Source organism: Nomascus leucogenys, chromosome 14, assembly GCF_006542625.1.
Source record: "Nomascus leucogenys isolate Asia chromosome 14, Asia_NLE_v1, whole genome shotgun sequence".
In the NCBI taxonomy this organism is placed as follows: Eukaryota; Metazoa; Chordata; class Mammalia; order Primates; family Hylobatidae; genus Nomascus; species Nomascus leucogenys.
In genome coordinates, this window is record NC_044394.1 from 46328510 (window position 1) to 46354590 (window position 26081).

At 55.9% G+C, this 26081-nt stretch overlaps 1 protein-coding gene across 1 annotated transcript; it reads right to left on the reverse strand.

The window, feature by feature from the left end:
- Positions 1-19141: 19141 nt before the first annotated feature.
- Positions 19142-22820, reverse strand: ADRA2B (adrenoceptor alpha 2B). The gene has a single exon (XM_030827725.1). It carries the CDS (start codon positions 22397-22399, stop codon positions 21056-21058), a length of 1344 nt encoding a protein of 447 aa, XP_030683585.1. The 5' UTR covers positions 22400-22820; the 3' UTR covers positions 19142-21055.
- Between the last annotated feature and the right edge of the window lie 3261 nt (positions 22821-26081).

Below are 26081 nucleotides of genomic sequence, written 5' to 3' on the forward strand. Positions count from 1 at the left end.
CTAGGGGTGGGGATACAGAGTGGGAGCCCTGCCCTTCGGGAGCTTCCAATCAAATGCAGGAGGACAACTTGCCCAGTCTTCACCACGACAGAGGCAAGGGGCCAACAGCACTGCTGACCATGAAAGAATGGAAAGGCCACAGGGAGGAGGGGGCCTTTGGATGGTACCATGCAGAAGGAGGGAAAAGGCGTTCCAGGCTCGAGAACACTGACTGTTGATTTGATGATATTTAAGTGCCTGTTATGTGCAGGAAGAGGCTTACGCCCAGTAACTAGGACAGAAGACCCTGTTCTCAGAGGGTATATGAATTCAAACACGATTAGAATTATGGGGAAAATAAAACAAGGTCATGTGGCAGAGAGTGACAATGGGAGGCCTCTCTAAGGAGACATTTCCAGAAGATCTCAGTGATAGAAAGGAGCCACATGAGACTGAAGGGAGGAACATTCCAGGCAAAGGGAAGAGCAAGTGCAAAAAAGACACGCCTGGCTTCTTCAGGAGAAAAAAATACAATTTACAATACAAAGGATGTGGTATTGGCATATAGACACATAGACTAGTGGAGTAGAATTGAGAGGCCAGAAATAAACCCAAAATGTCTGTAGTCCATTGATTTTCAACAAGAGCGGCCTGAACATTCAATGAGAAAAGAATAGTCTTTTTGATAAATGGTACTGGGAAAACTGGATATCCACATGCTAAATAATGAAAATGAACCCTAACTTCACACCATCTATAAGAATTAACTCAAAATGGATCAGAGATCTTACATTTAGTAAGTGCTTAAACAATAAAACCCTTGGAAGAAAATATAGGGGTAAATATTCATGACCTTGGATTTGGTGATGAATTCTCAGCTATGACACCAAAAGTGTAAGCAATAAAAGAAAAAATAGGTCATTAGAATTCATCAAAACTAAAAACTTGTTCCCCAAAGAATACCATCAAGAAAGTCAAAAGACAACCTACAGAATGGGAGAAAGTATTTGAAAATCAAATACTTACACACCTGATAAGCATCTAGTATCCAGAATACATAAAGAACTCTTTCAACTCAATAACAAAAAGACAAAGAACCCAGCTGAAAAACTGGGCAAAGGATCTGAATAGGCATTCCTCCAAAGACAATATACGAATGGCCAAACAGCACATGAAAAGATGCTTAACATCAGTTTGTTAGGGAAATGCAAATTAAAATCACAATGAGATACTACTTCCCACTCGCTAGAATGATCAGGATTTTTAAAAGCAAACAATAAAAAGTGATATTACAGAGATGGAGAAATTGGAACCCTCACACATTGCTGTTAGGAATGTAAAATGGTACAGCCACTTTGGAAAACACCAGCGGTTTCTCAAAAAGCTCAACATAGAATTATCGTAGGGGGCCAGGCGCGGAGGCTCACGCCTGTAATCCCAACACTTTGGGAGGCCAAGGTGGGTGGATCACCTGAGGTCAGGAGTTCAAGACCAGCCTGGCCAACATGGTGAAACCCCATCTCTATTAAAAATATAAAAATTAGCCGGGTGTGGTGGCAGATGCCTGTAATCCCAGCCAATCAAGAGGCTGAGACAGGAGAGTCACTTGAATCCGGGGGGCAGAGGTTGCAGTGATCTGAGATTGCACCACTGCACTCCAGCCTGGGCAACAGAGTAAAACTCTGTTTCAAAAAGAAAAAAAAAAAAAGAATTATGGTAGGACCCAGCATTTCCGCTCCTAGGTACACACCCAAGAGAATTAAAAACAAGGACACTAATGTTCATAACAGTCCTAGTCACTATAGTTGGATGCAAACCAAATGTCCCTCGGCTGCTGAACAGATAAACAAAATGTGCTCTATCCACATTTCATCACAGAAAAGGAATGAAGTACTGATACCTGCTGCCACGTGGATGAACCTGGAGAAAATATGCTAAGTGAAAAAAGCCAGAACAAAAGGCCACAAATCATGCCATTTCATACATATGAAATATGCAGACTAGGCAGATCCATAGAGACAGAAAATAGATTAACGGTTGCCAGGAGCTGTTGCAAGGCAGAAATGAGAAGTAATGCTTAATGGGAATGAGGTTCTCTTTTACGGTGATGAAAATATTCTGGACTGAGATACAGGTGATGGTTGTACAACATTGTAGATGTACTAAATGCCATTGAATTGTACATTTTTAATGGTTAATTTCACGTATTGGTAATTTTACCTCAATTTAAAAATACATTTTCTACTTCAGGAGGCCAAGGGCGGGCAGATTGCTTGAGCCCAGAGTTCAAGACCAGCCTGGGAGACACGGTGAAACCCCATCTCTACAAAAAATACAAAAATTAGCCAGGCATTGTGATGCACACCCATAGTCCCAGCTACTTGGGAGGCTGAAGTGGGAGGATCCCTTGAGCTCGGGAGGCAGAGGCTGCAGTGAGCCATGATCGCACCACTGTACTCCAGCCTGGCCAAGAGAGTGAGACCCTGTCTCAAAAAAAAAAAATTCTGACAAACTACTAATTTTCAGAATGCATAAAGAATTTCTACAAGCCAGTAAGAAAAATACCAAATAAAACAATTTTTTAATGGGTTAAAGGCTTGAACAGGCACTTCATCAAAGAGGATATACAAATAGCCAATAAGCACATGAAAATATGCTCAACATAACTAGCCACCAGGAAAATGCAAATTAAAACCCATTAGGATAGGATGGCAATTATTAAAAAAAAAACAGAAAGAAAAGAAAATAACAAGTATTGGTGAGGATGTGGAGAAATTGAAACCCTTTTGCTCTGTTGGTGGAAATGTGAAATGCTACAGCCACTGGGAAAAACAGTATTGCAGTTCCTTTTTTTTTTTTTTTTTCTGAGACAGCGTCTCATTCTGTTGCCCAGGCTGGAGTGCAGTGGCATGATCTCGGCTCACTGCAAACTCTGTCTCCTGGGTTCAAGCGATTCTCCTGCGTCAGCCTCCCAAGTAGCTGGGATTACAGGCACCCACCCCTATGCCCGGCTAATTTTTGTATTTTTAGCAGAGACGGGGTTTAGCCATGTTGGCCAGGCTGGTCTCGAACTCCTGACCTCAAGTGATCCACCTGCCTCAGCCTCCCAAAGTGCTGGGATTACAGGCATGAGCCACTGCACCCAGCTGAAAGCAAGATCTTGAAGAGATATTTGTACACCCATGTTCATAGAAGCAGGATTCATAAGACCCAAAAGGTAGAAGCAACTCAAGTGTCCATGTACAGATGAACAGGTGAACCAAATGTGGTTTGTACATACAATGGAAGATGATTCTGCCTTAAAAAGGAAGAAAATTCGGACATAGGCTAGAACATGGATGAAACTTGAAGACATTATGCTAAGTGAAAGAAGCCAGTCATTAAAAGACAAATACTGCATGATTCCACTCACATAAGGTACCTACAGTAGTCACAATCATAGAGACGGGGAGTAGAATGGTGGCTGCCAGGGGCTTGGGGGAGGGGAAGTGGGGAGATGCAGTTTTATATGATGAAAAGATTTCTAGGGAAGGATGGTGTTGATGACTACCCAAATTGTGAGTGCATTTAATACCAATGAGCTGTGTACTTAAAGATGGTTAAGATGGTAAATTTTGTTATGTGTATTTGACCACAACTAGGAAAACTGGGAAGAAAACACTCCCTTCTTTTCCAAAAAAAAAAAATACCCGCAAGGAGATACTACACACTCACCAGAATGACTAAAAGCAAGAAGACCAATAACACCAAATGCTGGCGAGGATGTGGAGCAACTGGAACTCTCAAACACTGGCGGTGGAAGTGTTCACTTTGGAAGATTGTTTGAATATCCACGAAAGCTAAATATTTGCTTATCGTATGACCTAGTAACTCCACTTCTAGATATTTACCCAAAAGAAATGAAAGCTTCTGTGCACCAAAAGACATATGTATGAACATTCCTATTGGCTTTACTTATAGTTGCCCCAAACTGGAAACAACCCGATGTTCATCAACAGGGAATGGATCAACAGTGATACATCCATACACTGGCATACCACTCAGAAATGAAAAGGAACGAACTCATGCTGAAACAACCTGGATGACTCACCTAGACATTATATTAAGCAAAAGGAGCCAGACACAAGACTGTTTTGATTACATTTATATGAAAGTTCTAGAACAGGCAAAATTAATCCATGTGGTAGAAATCAGAACGGTGCTCCTTCTGGGTGGTATCGACTGAGAAGGGGCATGGGGGACTTGCTGGGGTGAAGAAAGCACCCTGCCACTTGCTTGGGGTGCTGCTCGCATCTGTAAACTGTCTCTGAGCTATACCGTAAAGGCTGTGCCCTACATTGTCTGATCTGGGTAATCGTTTGTAAAGGTCCCTCTGAGTGCAAGGTAGAGAGGGGTTTGTAGAGGTCTCAGTCAGAAATGGGGGCCCTGAAAAACTGGCACATTCATCAGCAAGCAGCTCCTAGCCCCCAAACCTGGCTAGTCAGGCCTGAACCCCGGGAGCAGACCCAGTGTGGACCCCAAGCAAGAAGAGGTCTTTGGGAGCGTTTTTTGTCCCACCACCCTGGCCTAGATGGCAAGGCCCAGGCCCAGAGAGGAGGAGGGACTCGCCCCACAGTGCAGGGCAGCAGAGCGGGACAGAAGCCAGGTTCCCTGCCTCCTAGCCCAGGGCTCACTCCCGGCAACAGGCTGTTCTCATAAAGATGCTCTGACGAAGGTGACAGTGTATCTTTTGAAAGTCCTAAAAGCATCTTTCCGGTAGGGCACAGGAGGGCAGGAGAGGGTCATTCTGAGACCAGATGGGGGTGGACAAGGCATTTCCACCCCTCCTTGGCAGAGCAAGGAAGGAACAGGGTCATAAGACCAGCAGTAGCAAGCTCTGAGGTGTCCAAAGAAATTAGAGCCCTGATGGGGCCACACTCCACCCAGGATCCAATGGGTTCCGGCTCAAATTGAGAAGAGTCTGGGGAACTTGGAGAATAACCTACTTCCCTCAGAGAAAGCAGAAAGGCCCTGCAGGAGAGGGGGTCCGGGACTGGCAGCTGCTGGGCAGAGCAGGCCAGGCCTGGACCTGGGCTCTCTGTAGTTCCAGTGTGGCAGTGAGCCCTGATTAGCCCCAAGACCTGCAGCTTCTAGATGAGGGATGGGGCTCATTTCCGAGGCCCCCACCATTGCCAGACCCTCCTTCTGGGTTGATAGCTAGGTGGCAGCCACCTTCCGCCTAAAGATCCCATCAACCTCAGGGACTGCCACCAAGCCTTCAGCGCTCTCTGGAGCAAGGGGGATGGAGAAGGGAGGGTGGGGAGAGGGGGAGAGGACCTGGAGTTTGTGGTCCCCAGCTCCCTGAAATCCTTTACCCTGGTCTAGAAGAGGCTCTGTCGATGAATCCTGGCTGTTAAAAATAACCCACCTCTCCATCATCCCGACAGCTGCACTCCGGGACAGTGTGTTCCAAGGCCAGGCTGCTCTCCAGGGACAGGAGCTGTAGGGCAGGAAGGGCTGTGGATTCTCCAGGCCGGCCCAGGCTGGGAGAGAGGCCCACAGCCCTGCATCTCAGTCCAGGCATCCCAGCCACACGTGAGTCTACCTGCCTCCCAAGACCCTGGGTGTCAGGTCCAGTGACAAGGGCCTCTGGGTTCCAGGGGTGCTGCAGCTACCCCAGAGGCTCATGTTGTTACAGGACCTGTGGGCCTCTCCCGGTGACCTGGAACTCGCTTCCCCCTTACATAGAATTCGGCAAAGAGGACACTGTGCCATGTGGCTTCCTCTTCTGATTCTCAAAAATGCCTCTGGCTAGGACCACAGGGGGCTTGACAGGAATCAAGGAGACGGAGGGACTCGGGTGTGTGTAAAGCCCATGTCCTTGTCCCGCAGATGCAGTCCCCTCTCTGCTGCCATCCCCTCTGCATAGCACTCAGGGCTAAGAGCCCAGGCTCTGGAGGCAGAAAGACCTGGGTTCAAATCCTGACACAGCCCTAACTACAGTGAGACTTGAGAAAGTTACTTAACCTCTCTGTGCCCTGATTCCCTCATTGATAAAATAGATAACTGTGGCTCTAACCTTATAGGGTTGCTACGAAGCTAGATGAGTTCCCAGTATTCCTAAATGCGGTGCCCGACACACAGTAAGAAAGAATGAGGAGGAGGAGAAGGAGGAGGTGGAGGAAGGGGAGGAGGAGGGGGAGATGAAGGGGGAGGGGAGAGAAATGGGAAGTGGGAGAGGCAGGAGGAAGAGAAGGGGGAGGAGGAGGGGGAGAAGGAGGAATGGGAGGAGGGGAGAGGAGTAGGAGGAAGGGGAAGAGGAAGGGGAGGGGGAGGGGGAGAAGGAGAAAGGGGAAGGGGAGGGGGAGGAAGAAGTCATCCATCCAGCATCCCGGTTAAGAGCATTTGCTATGGAGTGGAATTTCATGTCCCACTTCCTCTATTGACCAGCTGTGTGGCCTTGAGCCAGTTGCTTGACCCTTCTGGTCTCTAATTTCCTGAGCTGTAAAATGGAATGATGACCCCTCCTGGAACCATTGTGCGGCCTCTGGGTGCCCTTAGGATGGTGCTGAGCAGAAGTCGGCACTGGACAAGTGTGTGAGGCCCCAGTCAGGACAGCAGGAGAGCTGGAGCCCCAGAGCCTGTTGAGCTGAAGGCGGGGCGGGGTTGGGGTAAGGGCAGCTCCCTTGGCCACGCTTCTACAGGAGCAGTTAGGCCTTCCTGGCCACGCACACCACAGAGGCTGGAAGCTCTTGGGCATGGGGCAGCATGCCCACCCTGGGCTCACCTCACCCCAGGCTAGAGAGCCCGAGGGGCTTCCTGAGGCTCCTGCAGAGCAGACACATCCAAGGCAGCAGGCCCCGCCTGTCCCCACCAGCCACCTTCCCGCAACCCCACTGCATGCAGGGATGCGGGCAGAAGGAGGGAGGGAGAGCGAGAAGAGACCAAGGGAAACCAAGAGAGGAGGCTCAGGGTCCAGGAAGAAGGAAGGAGAAAGGAGAGAGTGAGGGAAAGGGAGCAGAGAGAGACCCAGGAACACAAAGGGATACAGAGAAGAAATTTAGAAACACAGGAGTGATCTCTCTAAAAGACTAAAATGGGAGGGAGGAAGACCAGCTGGGGAACCCCGAGGAGGGCTGTGAGGGACAGTGATGGAGCTTGGGGAGCTGGAGACAGCCTGACTCCCCTGCAAACAGGGCTTTTATCTAAGGATGGGTAAGATGTTGTTATGACAACAGATGTAGCATTTAGGGTAATTACTGGTGAATAACCAAGAGAAGAGGTGGCAGCTCTGGTGGGTGCTTTAGTCCAAAAACGGGGTCTCAGAGGCAGCCCCAGGCCCCATTCACCCCTGCCTCATCCCAGACCCTTCCCTCCACCTGAGCCTAGCCAGGACCTTCCTAGTCCCTGAGGCCAGGCCACCCCAGGACAGACCTTCTGAGCCACGGCGAAGCGCCCAGGTCCCGCCTCCTCACCCATCCTGCCTAGGGCTGACAGCAAACCCAGGCCCTGTACATGGACACTGCCTCTGTGACAAGCATCTCAACCTAACTCTCCTCAGGACCCTGAGAGTGAGATGCAGCAGGAACCTCATTTTACAGATGATAATATAAGAGTCAGAGAAGTTGAGTAACTTCTCTGAGGTCACACAGCAACTAAACTGCTCTACACGGTCCCACCCCAGATGATTCCCAGGGCCAAGAACTGCTCCTGGGCAGATCTAGAGACAGGCTATTCTTACAAACCTCACCCCCTAGCACCTTCTGGAAAAAGTTACAGACAGCATTTGTGGATGAGAAGAAAAGGAGAGACGGAAAGTGTTCTCTGCACCTGGGTCTCTACAACACTACACCATTGTGGCCCTTGAGATGATTATTTCTATTGCAACCCACTGGACACTCCCAGTATTTGGGAAATACTGCAGGGTAACTGTGGGGCCTGGGTTCTATTTGGTGGAATCTCTCAAGTCTGGGGGACCCTGAAGGCCAAGGCTCCCATCCAGCCCCCTCCAGCCTAGGGGAGCTCCATGAAGCCTGCGGCATCCACAGCTGCCCTTTCTCCTCTGTCCTCTGGGCCGTTGGTCTCACACCCACAGAACCTCCTGGACATCCACCTCAGGACTGCCTGGTCCACAGGAGGAACGCATCCCAGCCCTAGGGAACTCGGAGGGCAGGGAGAGGGAGTGGCCTGGCCCAGGCAGCCAAGAGCTGGGGGACGCAGCCTCTGCAGGGGGCCTGCTTGTCGGTGGATCCCAGGCTCTGGGAGGATGAATCCCTGGCCTTTCACATGCCTCAGGGCTCCTGCCCCAAGCCCAGATCTCTGCCTGGCTGGCATCACTGGGATGACAGAGGGGTCTCTTAACAGCCTCCAGGGTCATCGCAAGGAAGCTTCCTCAAGGACAGGACCCAGACCCCAGCACCTCCCTGAAATAACACCCTGGACCTGGAAAGGCAGGCCAGGGGCGAGGGGCAACCCAGCTGGGAGAGAAGAGAGCCCAGAGGCTGGGGGCTTCCAGGGGCTCCAAGCTGACCGCCCCTGAGGAGTGGGGCTATTGAGCAGGAAGGCGTGTGTGTGTGTGTGTGTGTGTGTGTGTGTGTGTGTGTGAGAGAGAGAGATTACTAATGTGATGGAACTACAGTCGGTGAGGCAGAGCTGAGGAATTTTTTTTGTTTTTTGAGAGTCTCGCTCTGTCACCCAGGCTGGAGTGCAGTGGCACGATCTTGGCTCACTGCAACCTCTGCCTCCCAGGTTCAAGCGATTCTCCTGGCTCAGCCTCCTGAGTAGCTGGGACTACAGGCGCATGCCACCATGCCCTGCTAATTTTTGTGAGTTTTTTTGTTTTTTGAGATGGAGTTTCACTCTTGTTGCCCAGGCTGGAGTGCAATGACACGATCTTGGCTCACTGCAACCTCCGCCTCCTGGGTTCAAGCAATTCTCCTGCCTCAGTCTCCCTCGTAGCTGGGATTATAGGTGCCCACCACCATGTCCAGCTAATTTTTTTGTATTTTTAGTAGAGATGAGGACTCACTGTGTTGGCCAGTCTGGTCTCCAACTCCTGACTTCAGGTGATCCGCCTGCCTCCGCCTCCCAAAGTGCTGGGATTACAGGTGTGAGCCACCGTGCCCAGCCAAGCTGAGGATTTTGAGCCCTTCTAGAGAATTCTTCGACAGAAGATTTGATTTAAACAAAGAGAAGGGGAGGAGTTGAGGAGAGGGAGTGCAGGGGGCTAAGGTCCTGCAGGACAGCCCTGTGTGCAAGCTGCCCCCCGCTGCGTTGGACTCCCTTGCATGCCCCCGGATGCAGGTCTGTCCCTACAGCTGTGGATGGCCCTAGGTTGACAGGGGCTGAACATCCCCAAAGAGCTCACAGCCAGCTGTGATCAGAGTGGTGCAGGTAAACTGCAACCGGCACTCAGTGGAGCGAGAGCTGCCCTCCGCGGCCCTGCACTGAGGCTCCAGGACAGCGGGTGTACCTCGACCTCGGGCAGTCAGGGTTCACCCCAACGGAGGGAGGTGGAGGGAAAGGAGGTGCACTGGTCACAGGTGGCCCCAGCCCAGGCCTGGGGAACTGGTGTGCCCAGGGGAGGCGAGGGGCCTGGGCAGAGTGAGAGCAGCCTGCATCTTCTGTGGCTCCACCTAGGCCAGAGTGTGGACACGAGGGGCTGTGTCCGAGCCACCCAGGTGAGGTCTGCAGCCAGGATGGGAAGGGGGCTCCCCACTGGCCATGAAAGGCAGAGGGCTTGGGGCCCCCACACGTTCACCCCTCAGTGGTATCTGGCAGCCTGGCAGGTGGGCTGAGATGAGTGTCATGTGAACCCGATGGCTGCGGGACAGCTAGGGCCCGCCTGCCCCCGGCCCTCCCATCCACACCCAGCGGCCTGTTCTCACAACTGCAGGCCGCCCCTTCTCTCCTGCCCCTGCTCCTCACAGTAGTGTGGGCTGATGCCCCACGCAGACGGCTGTGCCCTGTGTGTGTGCAGACCTGGGCTCCAGAGTGGCTCCAAGCATCATCAGACACAGGACCTGGCATACAATCCTAAACCACCTGGGCCAGGTTTCTTCATTTGCAGAATGGAAGGGCTAGCAATCAAATTCAAAGCACCAGGTTGTTCTCTTCCTCCAAACAGGCTCTTGGAAACCTGGTTCCTTTTGCCTGCACTCAACGGGGTCTTGTCTCCCGCCCTCCACTGACTGGGTTTCTAAGACATTCTCAGGACACCAGGGTGCTGGGTGTGCAGCAGGGCTCCAGAAGACCAGTGCCCTTACCGGACCCAGGGCGCAACAGTCTGAGACTTCAGGCCAGAGAGAAGAAAACAAGTTTGTCGGACGCCTTCAGCTGTGACTGCTGTCTCCTCCCGTTTTCCTCCTCCCTGTCTTGTCCCCCTCCTCCTCTTCCCCCTCCATCTCTGGCTCCCCTTCTTCTTCCTCTCCCCCCTTCCTCCTCCTCCTCCTTTTCCTTCCCTTCCTCCTCTCCCCCTCCTCCCCCTTCCTCCTCTCCTCCTCTTTCTCCGTCCTCCCCCCATCCCCTCCCTCTTCCCCCTCCTCCTCCTTCCTCTCCCTCCTTTCCCCATCTTCCCCTGCTCCTCTGCACTCGAGGCCAGCTCCTGACACTCATCACTCTTCTCCACTTCCTGGAGACAGGAGACTCTGACATCCCAGCTTATTTTAGTCAGCTGCCTCCTGGAGCCTGGCTGCTGGCCTGGGGCCTCACTGCCCCGTCCCTTGCCCCTGAGGGGGCAGCCTGGTGCCAGAAGTCACCTCAGAACATGAGCAAGCCCACACCCAAGCCACAATCTGGATAGCATGCCCCCTGCTCCCCTTCTCCTGCCTGTGACGCTGGTCTCTAGCCCTCTGCAGGGTGCCACCCTCCCACAGACCCTCCTCCTTGCTCCCCACCAAGGCCCACCCACTTGGGCACCCACTGATCCTTGCCTTCCCCAAGGGTCACTCACGCCATCCCTCAGTGCTCTGTGCCCTTGGCACTGGTGGCTTGACCCCATCTCACAGCCAGGGTGCAAGGTGGTGTTGGCTTTCTGTGGCCTTTGAGCCTGGCATGGAGCTTAGTGCACTGGAGACTAGTGTCAAGGTAGATTTGACACAGGGCACTCTAAATTGTGTATCCTGGACCAGCAGTCCATCCTGTTTCTGCAGCTGAGATGGGTGCAGTGGCAAAGGGCACATGCCCACCTCCAAGGCCTCCAGTAATTCCCTTTCAGCCCCAAACTTGCCCACCCTACTCAGCAACACCAACACTGTGCTGCAAGGGCACTCAGCCCGGCCGCCCTCCACAAGGGCCACTTAACAAAAAAACAGCATCTGTTGTTGTTCAAGCTTGTCTCTGGAGGCTTCAACTATTCCTCACTCTCTGGGAGGAGATCTCATAACTATAGTTTTCTCCATCTCACCACTTTACCAGCGACATTTTAGCACCCTTGAGAGACTGGTGTCAGGGGCCACTGACAAGCCAGGCCAGCCCTTCCATTTTCACTATTTGCTGGGCATTGTCACACATGATCCTGGGATGCACATAGAATGAGACAGAAATATCTTAACACACATGGATGAGGGCTCCCTGTGTTGTCAGGATGGGAACTGCAGGGTTGGCCCCATTGCTGTGGAGCACTGTGCTGGTGGAGGGAATTGGTGCTCAAGTTTCACTCGTGGAGCATGGGGAGCAATGATGCCCACCCTGGAACCAGGCGATCAGACTCACAGGCAGCACCAGAGGCCGTTCAACTGTGTGGGCTCAGGCAGTGCTTGAACCATCCTTGCCTTGCTTTCCATGCTCCTGAGAGAATAGGACCTCCAAGTGCCCCTGCATCCTTTCACCACCCTTCCTGCCCATCTTCAGCCTAAGTCAAGTTATGCTGGCTCAAAAAGCTCTCACCCTCACCAACACCTACCCTTCTCTCTGCTCACTGGCTGTGTTTCTGATGCAGGCTTCTCCAAACATCAGGGTCCTCCTGGGTGCTGCCATTTGACCCCTGGATGCCCCTACTGCAGCAGCAGCACAGGAATCCTAGAGGTCTCCAGAGATGGCCCTCTTTACTGCCCTGGATGAAACCCCCCACACCAGGGTGGGCAGCCCTTTCCCCTACACCCACCAAGGACAAGGCTGGGGTTCTCCACAGATCTGAGGGACAAATGGTTTCATCTTTCACACCAGCAATTGTTTTCCACCTGGGACTCCCTGCAACTTTGTCTCTAGTCAGGGAGAGAGCTCTGGGGCCCATTACTGATGTCTGGAATGGGCACAGCAAGAAGAGCATAGGCTCACATGTGGCACATTTGACACAGCTGCCTGAGAACCTTCCCCTACTAGCTCCACACTGGAGAGGGCCTGCTGAAGATCTCCATGGGAAAGTCCTGGAGCCCATGGAAGCATGGGGTGAGAGCAGGCAGGACACAAGGCAGAGTCCACCCTCCTGCCATCAGGCCTCTGAGCAGGAGTCAGAGGACAACTGGGGCAAGGAGTTCTGCCCACCCACTTTGAAGAGAACCTGAGGGTCCAGAGGATTAAATGTAATGGGTCTGCCATTTGCAGGTGCCCATCTGTGCCCTCACACTCTATAAGAACACCTTACATGTCATCTCTACCTCTCAACATGCTCCCCAATCTTAAAGTAGTTGATGTTATCCCATTTATTTATTTATTTTAATTATTTTCTCCCTTGCTTTTTTTTTTCTTTTTGATACAGGGTCTTGCTCCATTGCCAGGCTGGAGTGCAGTGGTACAAGCACAACTCATTACAGCCTCAAACTCCTGGGCTCAAGCGATCCTCCCACCTTAGCCTCCCAAATGGCTGGGACTCCAGGCACACGCCACCATACCTGGCTAATTTTAAAAAATTTTTGTGGAGATGGGATTTCACTGTGTTGCTCAGGCTAGTTTCCAACTCCTGGGCTCAAGTGATCCTCCTGCCTTGGCCTCCCAAAGTGCTGAGATTTCAGGCATGAGCCACCACACCTGGCCCTTTTTTTTCTTTCTTTTTTTTTTTTTTTTTGAGATGGAGTCACACTCTGCCACCCAGGCTGGAGGTGCAGTGGTGCCATCTCAGCTCACTGCAAGCTCCGCCTCCCAGGTTCCCGCCATTCTCCTGCCTCAGCCTCCCCAGTAGCTGGGACTACAGGCACCCACCACCACACCCAGCTAATTTTTGTATTTTTTGTAGTAGAGATGGGGTTTCACCATGTTAGCCAGGATGGTCTCAATCTCCTAACCTCGTGATCCACCTGCCTTGGCCTCCCAAAGTGCTGGGATTACAGGCATGAGGCCACCACACCCAGTCTACGTGGCACATTTTAAATGTGAGCAAGTCGAGGCTCAGAGAGGTTTAGCGGTCTGTCTGAGACCATATATCTGATAAGCAGTAGAGCCAGCTGTGACTCTAAAGCCAGTGCTCTTTCCATGCTGCTCCAGGAATGGCCCCAACCATGCCCTCTCTCTGCCCATCCCCTCTCTGTCGGGCCCTGTCTGAGCCTCTGCTCTCTGGGTCTGGTCTCTGCCACCACCTCTGCAGATGCCCTGGTGCATCCCGGGTGCTGTGGGGACAGTTCTCCTGCCTCTAGCTCAGCCAAGGCCAGGATGGAATTTTCCAACAGAATTTCTCTAGGAAACTATGGAGAAAACAAAACAAAACAGAAAATGAAAACCCCAAATCAGAGACACACTCCCAGAGCCCAGGGTCCCCAGCCTTAGATAAACAAGGCTGCCCCAGTTTGCTGGGAAAACTCACTTCTCCAACAAATATTTACTGGGCACCTGCTCTGGGCCAGCCTCTGCCAGGGGGCAAGGAGCACAGGTACAGACGAGGTAGCCAAGTCCCTGCCCTCTCGGGCTCTCCTCTCAGGGGAGGTCCCTGGGCACAGACCCAGCCCTGCTAGGGTGAAAGCAGGTCTGTTGTTAGGAGCTGCATCTTCTCCTGCATCATCCTGAGCCATGACCCCATGGGACCCCAGTTTCCCAGAGCCCACCTCCCCACTTGCCCCTCCCAGAGAATCTCACTCACTTCCTCCTCTGTTGCCCCCCAACTCCAGTGCCCCTCCCAGCCTTACTGTAGACACCATGTCCTGCCCAGGCAGGTGGCCACTCCCCTCTCCCACCTGCTTCCACCTGCCCTGGGGAATGTCTTTCAAGATGTCCCTTCTGGGGCTCAGCCACCTAGATTTCCCCAGGACACAGGTGAGGGGTGTGACTTGAGCCCAGGTGGGGTTGGGGGATGGAGGCTATGTGGGTGCAGGCGGGAGGGCAGAGGAGGAAGCCTGGTGAGCAGGGAGGGGAGCTGCTTCCCGAACAATCAACAAGTAGAAAGGTGGGGGGGCGGGCAGGGGGCAGGAGGCCTTGGTTTCCCCTCATCTCTCCTGGGGCAGCACCCAAGACATCATTAGAACCATGCTCCTGTCCGACCCCCTCACTTGACAAGAAGGCATCTGAAACCCAGAAAGGTGAGCAGCCTTGCCCAGGGCCACCCAGCAATTTGGTGGTCCTCCTAGGATCACATCCTGAGCCTCTGGACCCCAAGACAGCAGAGGAATCCCTCAAAGAGCTGCCAGCTAGGTGCCCACCCAAATCCAGCTGCCAGGCCAGCAGGGGCAGAGGGGCTGCAGCCTGAGGGGATCTGCAGCTGGAACGGTTGCATCAAAGCTGCACCTGACAAACAGGGACCAGTGGAGACTGCTGCTGTGGCTGCTCCACCAGCCTTTCCCGCACTGGGAGGAGGAAGGCTGTGTTTAACCCTTGGCTCCCCAACAATTGACTGGGGAATCCAAGTGGCAGGCCCAGGTAGTCTCTCACGCTCCCTTCATGGCTGTGGCTGGGCTGGGCTGGGCTGCAACACCAGGACACCTGGATCCCCCACGCCACAGCCCAGCCCTCTTCCCTCTTGAAGCAGCTCCCGTCCCCATGGGTGGGGAGCAAATTCCATCTGAGTCCCAGCTGCTCTGAGATTGGTGGGGTCCACCCTGCAGCTCCAGAAGGGGCCTGACCTCTCCCTGGGGAAATCAAAGGTCAGGACCCTCGGCACCTCCCCCGCCTGCCCTGCCGGAGAGCCGGGGGCCCCATGGGCTGCCGCAAAGACAGAAATAGCCCTGACTTTCCAGGGAGGGAGGCTCTTTTTTGGTCTCCAGTCTGTTCCGGTCCCCTTGCAGGCACCACTGCTCCATGGAGCCTGTAAGCTCATGAAGAGCCAGGACCATCTCCCTGGGCAAGGCAGGGGTCAGGGGATCAGCAGGAGGCAACAGGAGGCTGGGAGGAGGGGGAGTCGCTGAGGACCCGGAAGTGGGAAGGGCCAGGATAGGGGAAGGGAAGAAGGGAGAGCAGAGGAAGGAGGGAACATAGAATCCCAGGGGGTAGTGGTGGGCAGTAAAGGGGCACCTCATCTCTGAAATCACTGCTGATCAATCGCTGGCCTCAAGGGCAGGAGCCTTTGGCCAGGGTCAGTCCAGGGTGTGAGAAGATCAGAGCAGACAAGCCCGGGGAGGGTGCGAGCTGACATCCAGGCCCTTCCAGCACTGGCCTTCTGACAACAGCCTTTCCCAAGCCCAGATGGAAGAGCGGACGGATGCGGGAGCACGAAGAATCCCAGAATCTAATTTTAGCCCAGAGTTCCCCGCCTCCCCTGCTGACAGTGAGCAGAGCCTGGGAGGGTGGTAACCTTGCACCCCCTGCCAGGGCTCCTGCTCTTGTGGAAGGGCCAGCCTACAGGGAGAGCTGCCAAGAGTGGCTGGGGTCAGCAGGTGAGGCTCCCAAGCTCACACAGGGCAGGGGCTTTGCTGGACTGGGAAGGACCCAGAGCCTGAGCTCTGGTGCTGGAGGCAGGGCTGGTGAAGAGGCAGAGGTTGATGCTGGAGGCAGGGCTGTTGAGGAGGCAGGGCTATTGAGGAGGCAGAGTGAGGCCAGTGGGTGACACCACTGAGATGAGATTGGGTACGTTTATGTCCTGGTTCTGGATGACCTCAGCCAATTGCCTCTGCCTCAGTTTCCTTGCCTGTGAAATAGGCATAGTAATCACATCAATTTCAGATGATGTGTATCCGGCCCTGGACCTTAATGTCTTAGGACTGTCATGATTGCTTTCACCACGGCACATCTCAGAGGGCCCCAAACCCATCTGTTACTCCAGAACTGGTGCTTAACTTTGCGCTGAGGTACAAAGGTGAGGAAAACACCGCCGCCATCCTGCCCGCAAGCCTGACACTAAGAACAACTGATTAACTCCAGGAACCTTCATGTCTGGACCTCCCAGGGAGCTGGGGCAGGGAGTGGCAGTGGGGGGAAGGCAGAGATGGAGCCCCAAGCTGGGGAACCCTGGGGACCGCAGGGGCAATCCTGCATGGGCAGACAAGGACACCAAGGCACAGAGAGGGACCGAGTCCTGCCTAAGGACAGCCCAACAGGTGGTGGCAGGGACAGGACATGAATCCTGAGTTCCCCACCTCCCCATGCCCTGCCGCCCACAGCAACCAGGATCTGGGAGCAGAAAGCCCCACCAGCGCCAGGGAAGCCAAAGGCTGCCCAGGTCTGACTCCAGCTGGGCAGACGCCTCCTCCCCAGCCAGCGGCAACCCCATTTGCAGGTGGGAGCTGGGCAAGGTCTCATATCCCTTGCCAGTGGCCCCCCACACACAGGGTGGGGACCATGCAGAGGATGGGGAGAGGGTCCAGGGCCTGATGAACCCACAAGCCTCCTCCACCTTGAGCACTGACGGCAGATCAGCTGGGCCCTCCTGCCACAGGTCCCTTCTTAAACAAGGGTCAGGGGTCCCTTCAGCCACAGTGCTCCAAAGAGGAGTTCTCAGCAGCCCCAGAGTTCTCATCAGCTATCCCAAGGTAGAGCTGGCTCTTAAGGCCCTCTTAAGGGTATCCTTGCCATCTAAGGACCCAGGCTTTCAGAGAGGAGGTGCAGCTGTGGGATATTCCTCATCCTGCTCTTCCCAGCTCCTCTTTAACTGCGTTCTGCAGCAGCGCCTCCCTTCCAGCAGGGACGTCTTAAGAAAGGGGTGTCTGGAAGGATGATGTGACCGGCTGAGACAGCTCGCGTCCACCTGGTGAACTGCCAGGTAAAGCACCCCTGCTGGCCTCACACCCACCCCCCCACACCCACCACCCTCACCTCCAGGTGACTTGCCAGGATTATTCTTGGGGGCAGAGGGCTGCACCCACCCCACTCCCACCTCTACTGTTCTCAGCCAGCCTCATCAACCCTGTAGCCCTCAGATGGGCTCAGGGCGAAATCAAAAGCAGGTCCTACTCACAGAGAGCTTCAGGAATGGAGCATGAGAGAGAAGAAGGCCTGATCGGGAGCCAGGTCCTGGGCCCAGCTCCAGCTGTACCCCATTAGCCAAGGGGCCTGGGCAGGTGCCTGAGACTCCGCCCCCCAGTTCCTCATCTGAGAACTGAAAGAGACAGCAAAATGCGGACGAGCCAAGCACAGGTCCTGCCACACAGCTGACTGTCGGCGGATGTTTCCTGAATGTGAATGTGGGCCTGTTATTCCTTGAGTTCGGATGCAATTCCTTCAGTGTGAAAGTGTGGCATGATGGGCAACCTGGGTCTAGATCTAGATCCAGCTCAGCCAGCTGTGTCTGTGTGACGCCCCCTGAGGCAAGTCACCTCCTCTCTCTGTGCCCCAGTCTCTTCCTTCATAAAATTCAGCGGCTGGACTAAGCTGTCAGGAATGGAAAACCTGGGACATACCTGCCATCAATTACATATTCTGTGGCAGTGACAGACATGAACAATCAATCACAGCAGTCACCTGCTGAATCCATCCATATGCAGTTTCAGGATCTTCAGATACCCAGCGCCACTGAATGGGAGCTGGCTGAAGAGATGGAATCGCAATTCTTCATCACCTGAATTTCATAGTTTTGTGATTTCAAGACCTAGAGAGGTCACTTTAAGTCTCAATTTTGTTTTTCGCAAAATGATCATTCTCAGCAAGGTTGTGAGGATTAATGAGATAATGTATTCAAAACGGGCTTGCAAACAGTCCTGCTCTAGGAGGGGTACCTTTCCACCACCATTTCCAGAGTCAGGGCAGGGTTCTCCACTCCCAGGCTCAAGGGCCTGCCCCTTGCAGATGCTTAAGCACTGGGGGACAGTGTGGTCCAGCAGAAAGAGCCTGGGCCTGGATGACCTCAAGCAGGTCATTACAGCTTTCTCAGCCTGCATTTCTCTAGTATAAAATGGGCTGATACTTACCTTACAGTCAGGCGTAAGGATTAAATGAGGTCATCAGACAAAACCAGAAGAGCCTGGATCAGTAAAAGGGAGTCAATGAACCATCCTCATCTACCCATATCAGGCCTCTGGGCATCAACAGTGGGCGCTTCGGCAGGTGTGGGGAGCTGAGAGCAGGGCAGGGCACGTCTTTCTTATTAAGTCCTCAGCAAAGCCCATGTCCCCATGTCCATCAGTGACGGTGGGTACACTGGAGGTCTCACTGGTTGTCCCTAGCAGAAGCATGGCCCACGCCAGTACAGAGGTGGTGAGAGTGAAGATTCTGGGCCAATGTGGAAGTAGAGGGGTGGCCTCACACTGAGGACCCTGGGGCTTCACGTGTCCTCCTTCCTCCCTCCCCTCCCTGGGCTGGCCACTGGCGCTGGCCCTGCCCACGGCCTCCTGCTGCCAACCTGCCATCTGCCCCCCCGCCCATGGGACCAGGCCCACGTGGTTCAGGCCCCGGGGACTGCCCACTCTGTGGCCACTAAGTAGGGCAGGAAGGCGGTGGCACCAGACCACCGGGGGCTAGCTTGGGGCTGTTTTCAAACTCAGTCACAAATCTACCAATCACATCCTTTACACATGCCCTTCCCCCTACCCAAAACACCCTCCCATCTTGCCTCTTGGTGTACTCCTGCTCTTCCTCCAAGACCCAACCCAAAGGCTACCTCCTGTAGAAAACCCTCCCTTTTTTTCCCTCCCAGGGAGCCAGTCTCAGGCTCCTCCAGCCACCCTCACCCATTGGCTTGGGATGATGAGTAAGGATGCTTTGTGGACAAAGGCGGGTAGGAAGAGCAGGGGCTTGGAGGAGCCAGCCAGCCACATCTCGGGGAGGACAGGACTACTGGCCCTGGGAGGGAGCCCCGGCTCATTGGGCCAACACCCAGAGTCTGCTGTGCCAGTGGCTGAGGAATAACTGCTCCAGGCAGCCCTTGGGCAACAAGGACACCACTTACTTATTACAAAATATCCTTTATTGATAAAATAGCTCAGAGTTAAAAAAAAAAAAAAACACACCTGCATGTCGCAATAAGAGGTCACAGGCAAGAACACTGGGGGTCCCATGGGGCTCACACAAGACCAGCCAGCAGAGGGTCACAGTCAGTCCCTCCCCTGGCCCAGCTCCCCACCACATCCCGGGGCAATGCTCTGGCCTCAACAACCCACCGAGGACCAAGCTGGGAAGCCTCCCACACCCCAGGAAGGACACTTTTTGGTCCCCTCCATTCTTTCTACACCCAGAAAACTCCCTCAGTGCCCTTCCAAATCTAGCAGGTCCATCTGGCCCATTCCCCTGACACCTGCCAAGCTAAGATGCCTACTGGCCCAATGTTGAAGCCAGGCCCTCCCCAAGGGAAGGTCGGGAAACCTCCTTTTCACACTTCCAACTGTTCTGGGTGCCAGGTTTTGGGGTGGGACTGAGAACCAGGAAGCGGGGGTCCTTGATGCACAGCCCCATCAACATTGGGGGGAGCAGCGTGGCTGGGTCTGAGGCAGTCCACAAGCACCCACCTGGGGGGATCAGTTGTGGTTCACAAGGACTCATTTGGGGCTTGGAAACCTGGCTGGGCACTCCAGTGGGAGGCTCCCCTAGGGGCACACCAGGTTCTCATGCCAGTACCCCACTTGGGGGCTCTGCCACCTGTCACAGGCTCTCATCTTAGACTGTTCCCAAGGTGTGGGTATTTTGGGCTGTCTTGGGGAAACAATTTGCCTCCTTGATGACAAAAGACTTATCTCCCACTGGGGAGGCCCAAGCCACTAAAAACCCTCTTGGTGTTGCAGGTGAAATGTCAAAACGTTGTCACGTAGCATAATAACTCAGACCTTTGCAGCCACAAGAACACATTCTCAAAGAGATCCTTTAACTTGAAATAGTGATTCTGTCTGCCACACCCGGCTTCCAGTTTGGGGTAGGAATTCACACACCCCAGGGACAGAACAAAAGTCTACAGGAAGACAGGTGGTGGTAAACACAGAGGACAGGGATTTTTATATCACCAGATAATCACATCTTTGGTTCTCTGGTGCGTTCCCCCACAGAGCTCAAAGCTTTCCGCAAAGCCTTTCATCTCCCTGCAGCAAGTAGGTGGCGAGCTATTGTCGCCCCGATTTTTGCAGAGGGTGAATGCCAGTGATCGGAGATCTCCCGTCGAGGCAGAGACCAGGCCTCCAAGACCGCCCCAGCGAGGTATCCACGTGGCCACCCACCTGCCAGAGGGGTGCTGGGTAAGGAAGCCGATCCATTGTTCTGGCTTTTAGAGGAACCACAGATCTGAAAACAGGCGAAGGGGGAAAGGAGGGCCCAGAGACGGTGCCACCCCATAAGCCCCCATCCCAGCGCCTGCCAGGGACCGCAAGTGCCTAGCGTGGGTGATCAGTCTTCGTTTCTTCATCCCCCTCAGCAGCAGGCCCCACTGGGAAAAGTGGAAGGCTGGCTTCATGCTCTTTGTGGGTGGGGGGGAGATGAAAAAGAAACAAAAACACCACAAGCAAGGGACCTGCCAGGAACACAAGGTCCTCAAGAAAGGGAAGCCCAGACATTGGCCTGGAGAGCATGGGGCTCTGGTAAGAAAGTGCTCTCTCTTCTCCTGGTCTTGGCTATGTTCCAGAGGATTTGAACCACCTCCATCAGCCTGTGCTCAGGGAGAGGGTGGAGAAGGGGTCCCCCACAGCTAAGCCGGCAAGGGGAGGCTTCACTGGGATCCTTGCTAACAGCCCCCCTGCCCACCCCTCCCAAGAGGTTCCTAAGAAGAGGCCTGCAGGATCTGGGCAGGGAGCAGAAAGCCCAGGGGAGGCAGCCACACACAGCAGGGCAAGAAGCAGGGTGGCCCTGGCGCCACTGCACCAACCCCACAGGGGCAGCGCAGGCAGGCTCACCAGGCTGTCTGGGTCCACGGGCGGCACAGGATCCTCCGGAAGGCACGGCGGAAGTCCTGGTTGAAGATGGTGTAGATAACGGGGTTCAGTGAGCTGTTGCAGTAGCCGATCCAGAAGAAAAACTGGAAGAGGCCATGGGGCACCTTGCAGTGCTTTGGGCAGATGGCGCCCAGGCTGTAGCTGAAGAAGAAGGGGAACCAGCAGAGCACAAAAACGCCAATGACCACAGCCAGCACAAAGGTGAAGCGCTTCTCCCGGGTCAGCTGCGCCCGTCGACGCCACCACTGCCCACCTATAGCACCCACGCCCCTGCCCAGGAGCACCTGGCCACGTAGGGTGGCCAGCACCCGGGAGCCCTGTGGCTGCTGCAGTGGGGGGCTGCAAGCTGAGGCCGGAGACACTGGCACTGCCTGGGGTTCACACTCTTCCTCCTCCTCCTCCTCCTCTTCAGCTTCATCCTCTGGAGATGCCCCACAAACACCCTCCTTCTGGCCCTGGCCTGAGTTGGGAAGGGCAGCCCAACTGGGTGGCAAGGCCCCAGTCCCAGTATCTTCAGGGGTCTCCCCCTCCTCCGTCTCCCCAGTAGACTTCGAGTGTCCGTTGACCTCTCTGGCAGAAGCCAGAGAGGCCAGGGCTGGCAGCTTGGCTGAGGCCAAAGCCCCACCACGGTCGGGTCTGGGCTGCTTGGACTCACCCTGCCCAGGCCCCCCCTTGGCCCTGGGACCTCTGCGGTTGCTATGTTTGGCAATCAGGTAGATGCGCAGGTAGACAAGGATCATGATGAGGCAAGGAGCAAAGAAAGATCCGATGCTGGAGGCCAGGATGTACCAGGCCTCCTGGTTGAGCTTGCACTGGGGGCGCCCGCGCGGCTGGGGGCCCTGGTCGCCCTTATAGATGAGGGGCGGCAGCGAGATGACGGCGGCGATGAGCCACACAGTGAGGATGATGCACTTGATGCGGCGCGGGGTGCGCTTGGAGTTGTACTCCAGCGCGCGGCTCACGGCCCAGTAGCGGTCCAGGCTGATGGCGCACAGGTGCACGATGGACGAGGTGCAGAAGAGCACGTCGAGCGCCAGGTACACCTCGCACCACGTGCGCCGGAAGTACCAGTAGCCCAGCAGCTCGTTGGCCAGCGAGAAAGGGATGATGAGCGTGGCCACCAGGATGTCGGCGGCGGCCAGCGACACCAGGAACAGGTTCTGAGGGGCGCGCAGCGAGCGGCTGGTCAACACAGCCAGGATGACCAGCGCGTTGCCGAAGATGGTGAAGAGGATGAGGAAGGTGATGGCCGCCGCGATGGCCGCCGTGGCCTGCACGGAGTAGGGGTCCTGGTGGTCCATGGCGGGGCGGGACGTGGGCAGAGGGAGCGCTGCCCGCCCAGTGCGCACCGTGGGCGACAGCGCTGCCCGGCTCGGCTAGACAAGAGCGTCGCCCCTCCGGCGGCGCCGAGGGTGCTGGAGCCCCATGGCCTGGACAAGCGGGGCCTAGGAGGTTGGGAACACCCAGGACCAGCAGCCGCCCTCCTACATCCTCCTCCGCCGGCGCCCGGGGTCCCTGCCGTCCGCCCCAGAGAAGTTTCCCAAGTTGTCCCGCCGCCGTCCCCGTCCCCGTCCCGCCCGGGACCGGAGAAAGTCGCGCCCTCCCGCCACACGGATGCCGGACGCTCTGGGGGCGCGGGCCGGGCTGGGCTGGTTCTCGAAGGAGGCGCGGAGGACCCTGTGCCCGCTCAGCTCGCAGGCTCTCGCCCCAGCCGCGCCTGCAGGGGAGCGGGGAGCAGGGAGCGCGGCTGGAGGAAGGCGGAGACTGGAGGCGGGCGCGGGAGCGGGAGGGAGGCGGGGCGGTGGGCGGACCGAGGTGGGCTGAAGGTGCGCTTCGCGGGAGGCGTGAGCCCCGGACTCCCCGCGCCCGGACCCCGCCCCGCGCCTGCCTTCCTTCCTCCCGGCGGCCGCGCCTCGGGAGAGCGGAGGGGCCCGGTGGCCGGGGTCTTCGGCCCCCGGGCAGGACGCGCACAGCTGGGTAGGGGTCGGTGGGTGCCGGGGCGCGGAGCTGGCGCGCGGGCCAGCACCGGGACGGGACCCTTCTCCCGGGGGAGCCGGGCTGGGCCGGGCGCCGGTGCTCGCTGCTCTCCCTTCCACCGCCCGGGAGCCTGCAGGGAGGGCAGGGAGGGCAGGGCGGGCGTGGGGCTGGGGCGCCGGGTCGTAATACACCACAACCCTGCCCGGCCCGGCCGTGGAGACGCCCTGCGGAGAGGTGGGGGAGCGGGGAGCCGGTCCCGACCCCTTCCCAGGCGCTTCCCCTCGCGCGCGGGCACCGTCGGGCCAGCGCCGCGCGACGAGGGCGCGTCCCGGCCTGCGAGCGCCCCCTGCTGCCGCCCGCGGGCCCAGCCCGTCCGCGGCAGCCAGGGTCCCGGAGCCACCACTCGCAGCCTGGGACTAAGAACTTCGGCTTCTTGTGTCTCCGCAGCTGCCTCAGTTTCCTCCATTAAGGGCAAAGGAGGTAAGAGGGAAACTGGCTTGGACTCGAATCACAGCATCAACTGCGACTCAGCCAAGGGTTTGTACGGGGCACAGGGCGAGCTGCCGCCCCTTGACTAATGCGAAGGGGAGGTCCCTTCCTGGGAGTAAAGCAAGGAGACCTTGCGGTGGGGGAGTAAAGGATGGGGCCTTTGTCACATAGCTCCGAGAAAAAGCAGGTCTCAGGGGCCGCCGTGAAGGGAGGAGCGTCCCTCCGCTTCTGTAGTGACCCCAGTGGAAGGGGTTGACCCTCCCTCCCTGCTGCGGTCCTGCCGCACATACACACTGAAGCCCTTCTGGGGGTGACAGTGGAAAGAGGGTTGGGGTAAAAAGAAACTTCAGACTAAGGCCCCCCACTCGGCTTCAAAGAGCTATGAGCAACTGCTCTCCCTCAGGGCCCCAATTCACTTTCCCTGCCACACCGCCACCAGCACCAGCCTGGGCAGCCCTGAGGGCATGTTCCCCGGGTTCTGGAGCCCCTAATGTCATAAGCCCCGCCTCGAGCCAGGCCTCTTATTCACAGCCCACGACTCCACACGGCATCCTCTGTGTAAATAAGCACCAATCCACCTCTGACAGTGGGGCTCCCCCAGGCCCCATCCAACCTGCTGGACCTCCCCTTCTCCCTGCCCCCTCCATGGGAGCAGAGCACGTGGCCTCTGAGTGCCCACGGACAATGTCTAGCGCTTCCCCAGGCTCAGGTGGGAGGTGCCCCGTCTCGGGTACCCAGACCAGCACCCCCAGCCACGGGGGGGTGTTGGGAGTAGGTGCCTCCTTGATCCCCCCATCCCTGTCATTCTGCCAGACTCCCCAGCTTCTGGTGAGGTGCAAGTGCCCACAGCCCATGGAGTGGATGCTGCTAGGGCTGGGTTCGGACAGGGCGATCAGCCTCCTCCCCACCCCCAACCCCAGGCTTCAGCTCAAAACCAACCACTCTGCTAGACACAGTTTCCTGGATGTGTCTTTCCCACCCTCTGGGCTGCACAGGGCCTGGGCACCACCTGGGCATACGTCACCAGTGATGGTGAGGAAGGACAGAGGGTGGCCATGAGAGCCTAGGAGCAGCTACTTAGGCATGGGCCTGCCCGTCCCAGGGCTCCCAAGGCCTGCACAGTCTGGGCCTGTTAGAGGCCCACGTGGGCATCTGGAGGAACTGCCTTTCCACCATCTCCAACCACACTTGGGCTGGGGGCCAGTGAGCAGCTCCCCAGACTCTGCAGCCAGCATCAGCCTTTATCTTCGGACCCATCTTCCTTCAAGGGATGCTGCAGGAGCTGAGACTGGGTTGCCCGTGTGCCCTCCCCACCCTGCAAGTCCGCACAGAGGACGCTCACCTGGGCCTTCCTAGAAGTGACAACTTTGGGTCTACTGAGTGCCAGGCCTTGCTAGGCATCTTTCATTGGGCCAGCTGGGCACTAGGCCAGGTGGGGACAGCCAGGGACAGAGTCTACAGCTGGCAGACCTGGGAGATGTGTGCCCTCCGGGCAGCAGGAGCTGCCTTGGCATCCATACCACTGCCCCAGGCTGTCACCCTCGACTGCAGCCATCTCCTCCCGGCTCCACCCTAGGATGGACAACTGCAGTGTGGGTGCACCGGCTCTCCAGGGCCATGCGGGCCATAACATAACTCAGCTCCTGCTTGTCTCCGCAGCTCACTATCTTCCCCCCCGCATGCACACACCTTCAGGCCTTGCCTGCTCCAACCAGCCCCATGAGGCTGCCAGGTGCAGGAATTGGAGCCTACTAGCCATAGCAAGGCTTCCTTCAGCTCTTCCCAAACTAGACCTGACCTTCCACTGTCATCCTGTTCCACAGGGACAGGCATAGTTCAGTCCCGGACCAGCAACAGCCAGCAGCAGGAGCAGCCGGAGAGTTCCCAGACACATAACAGGGGAGTGGGCAGCAGGGCACAACCTGGATCCCAGCCCTCCATCCCTGCCCCGCCAGGCCAGTGTTGGATTCTGAATGTGCCCTGGGTCTCCACTCTCCAGACCTTCCCTGGGGCTGTTTGCTATGACAGAGATGCCCTGTCACCCTTCCTTCTGTGCTTGGTGGGCTCCTATTCACATTTCAAGGCCCACTCACCAGTTACCAGGCTCTCAGGCAGAGGGAGGACCTCCATTCTCCAGGTTCGTCGATGCCAGGCAGCACCACTTTCACACTCAGCACACTGTACTAAGATGCTGTCTGATGGGTTTGTTGCATCACCCCTGCCCATCAGAGTGGACATCCCTTCTCTGTCCCCGGTACCTGGCACAAGGTCATTGGCCGTGAGGGACAGTGGCAGCAGGCAACAGTGCACACATACACATGATCATTCTAAGACAGATAGCCCAAATGAGGGTGCCCTGGGGGGATGTCCTTGGGAAGAGGGGCCATGGGGAAAGGACCTAGCCATGGAAGCTATCCACCTTTTCCAAAGAAGGGCAAGACTGTTGTCCCATCGCTGGCTGTGAGACGTTAGTTGGAAGCCATGGAGCCACTTCTCCAGGCCTGAGAGGTGAGATGG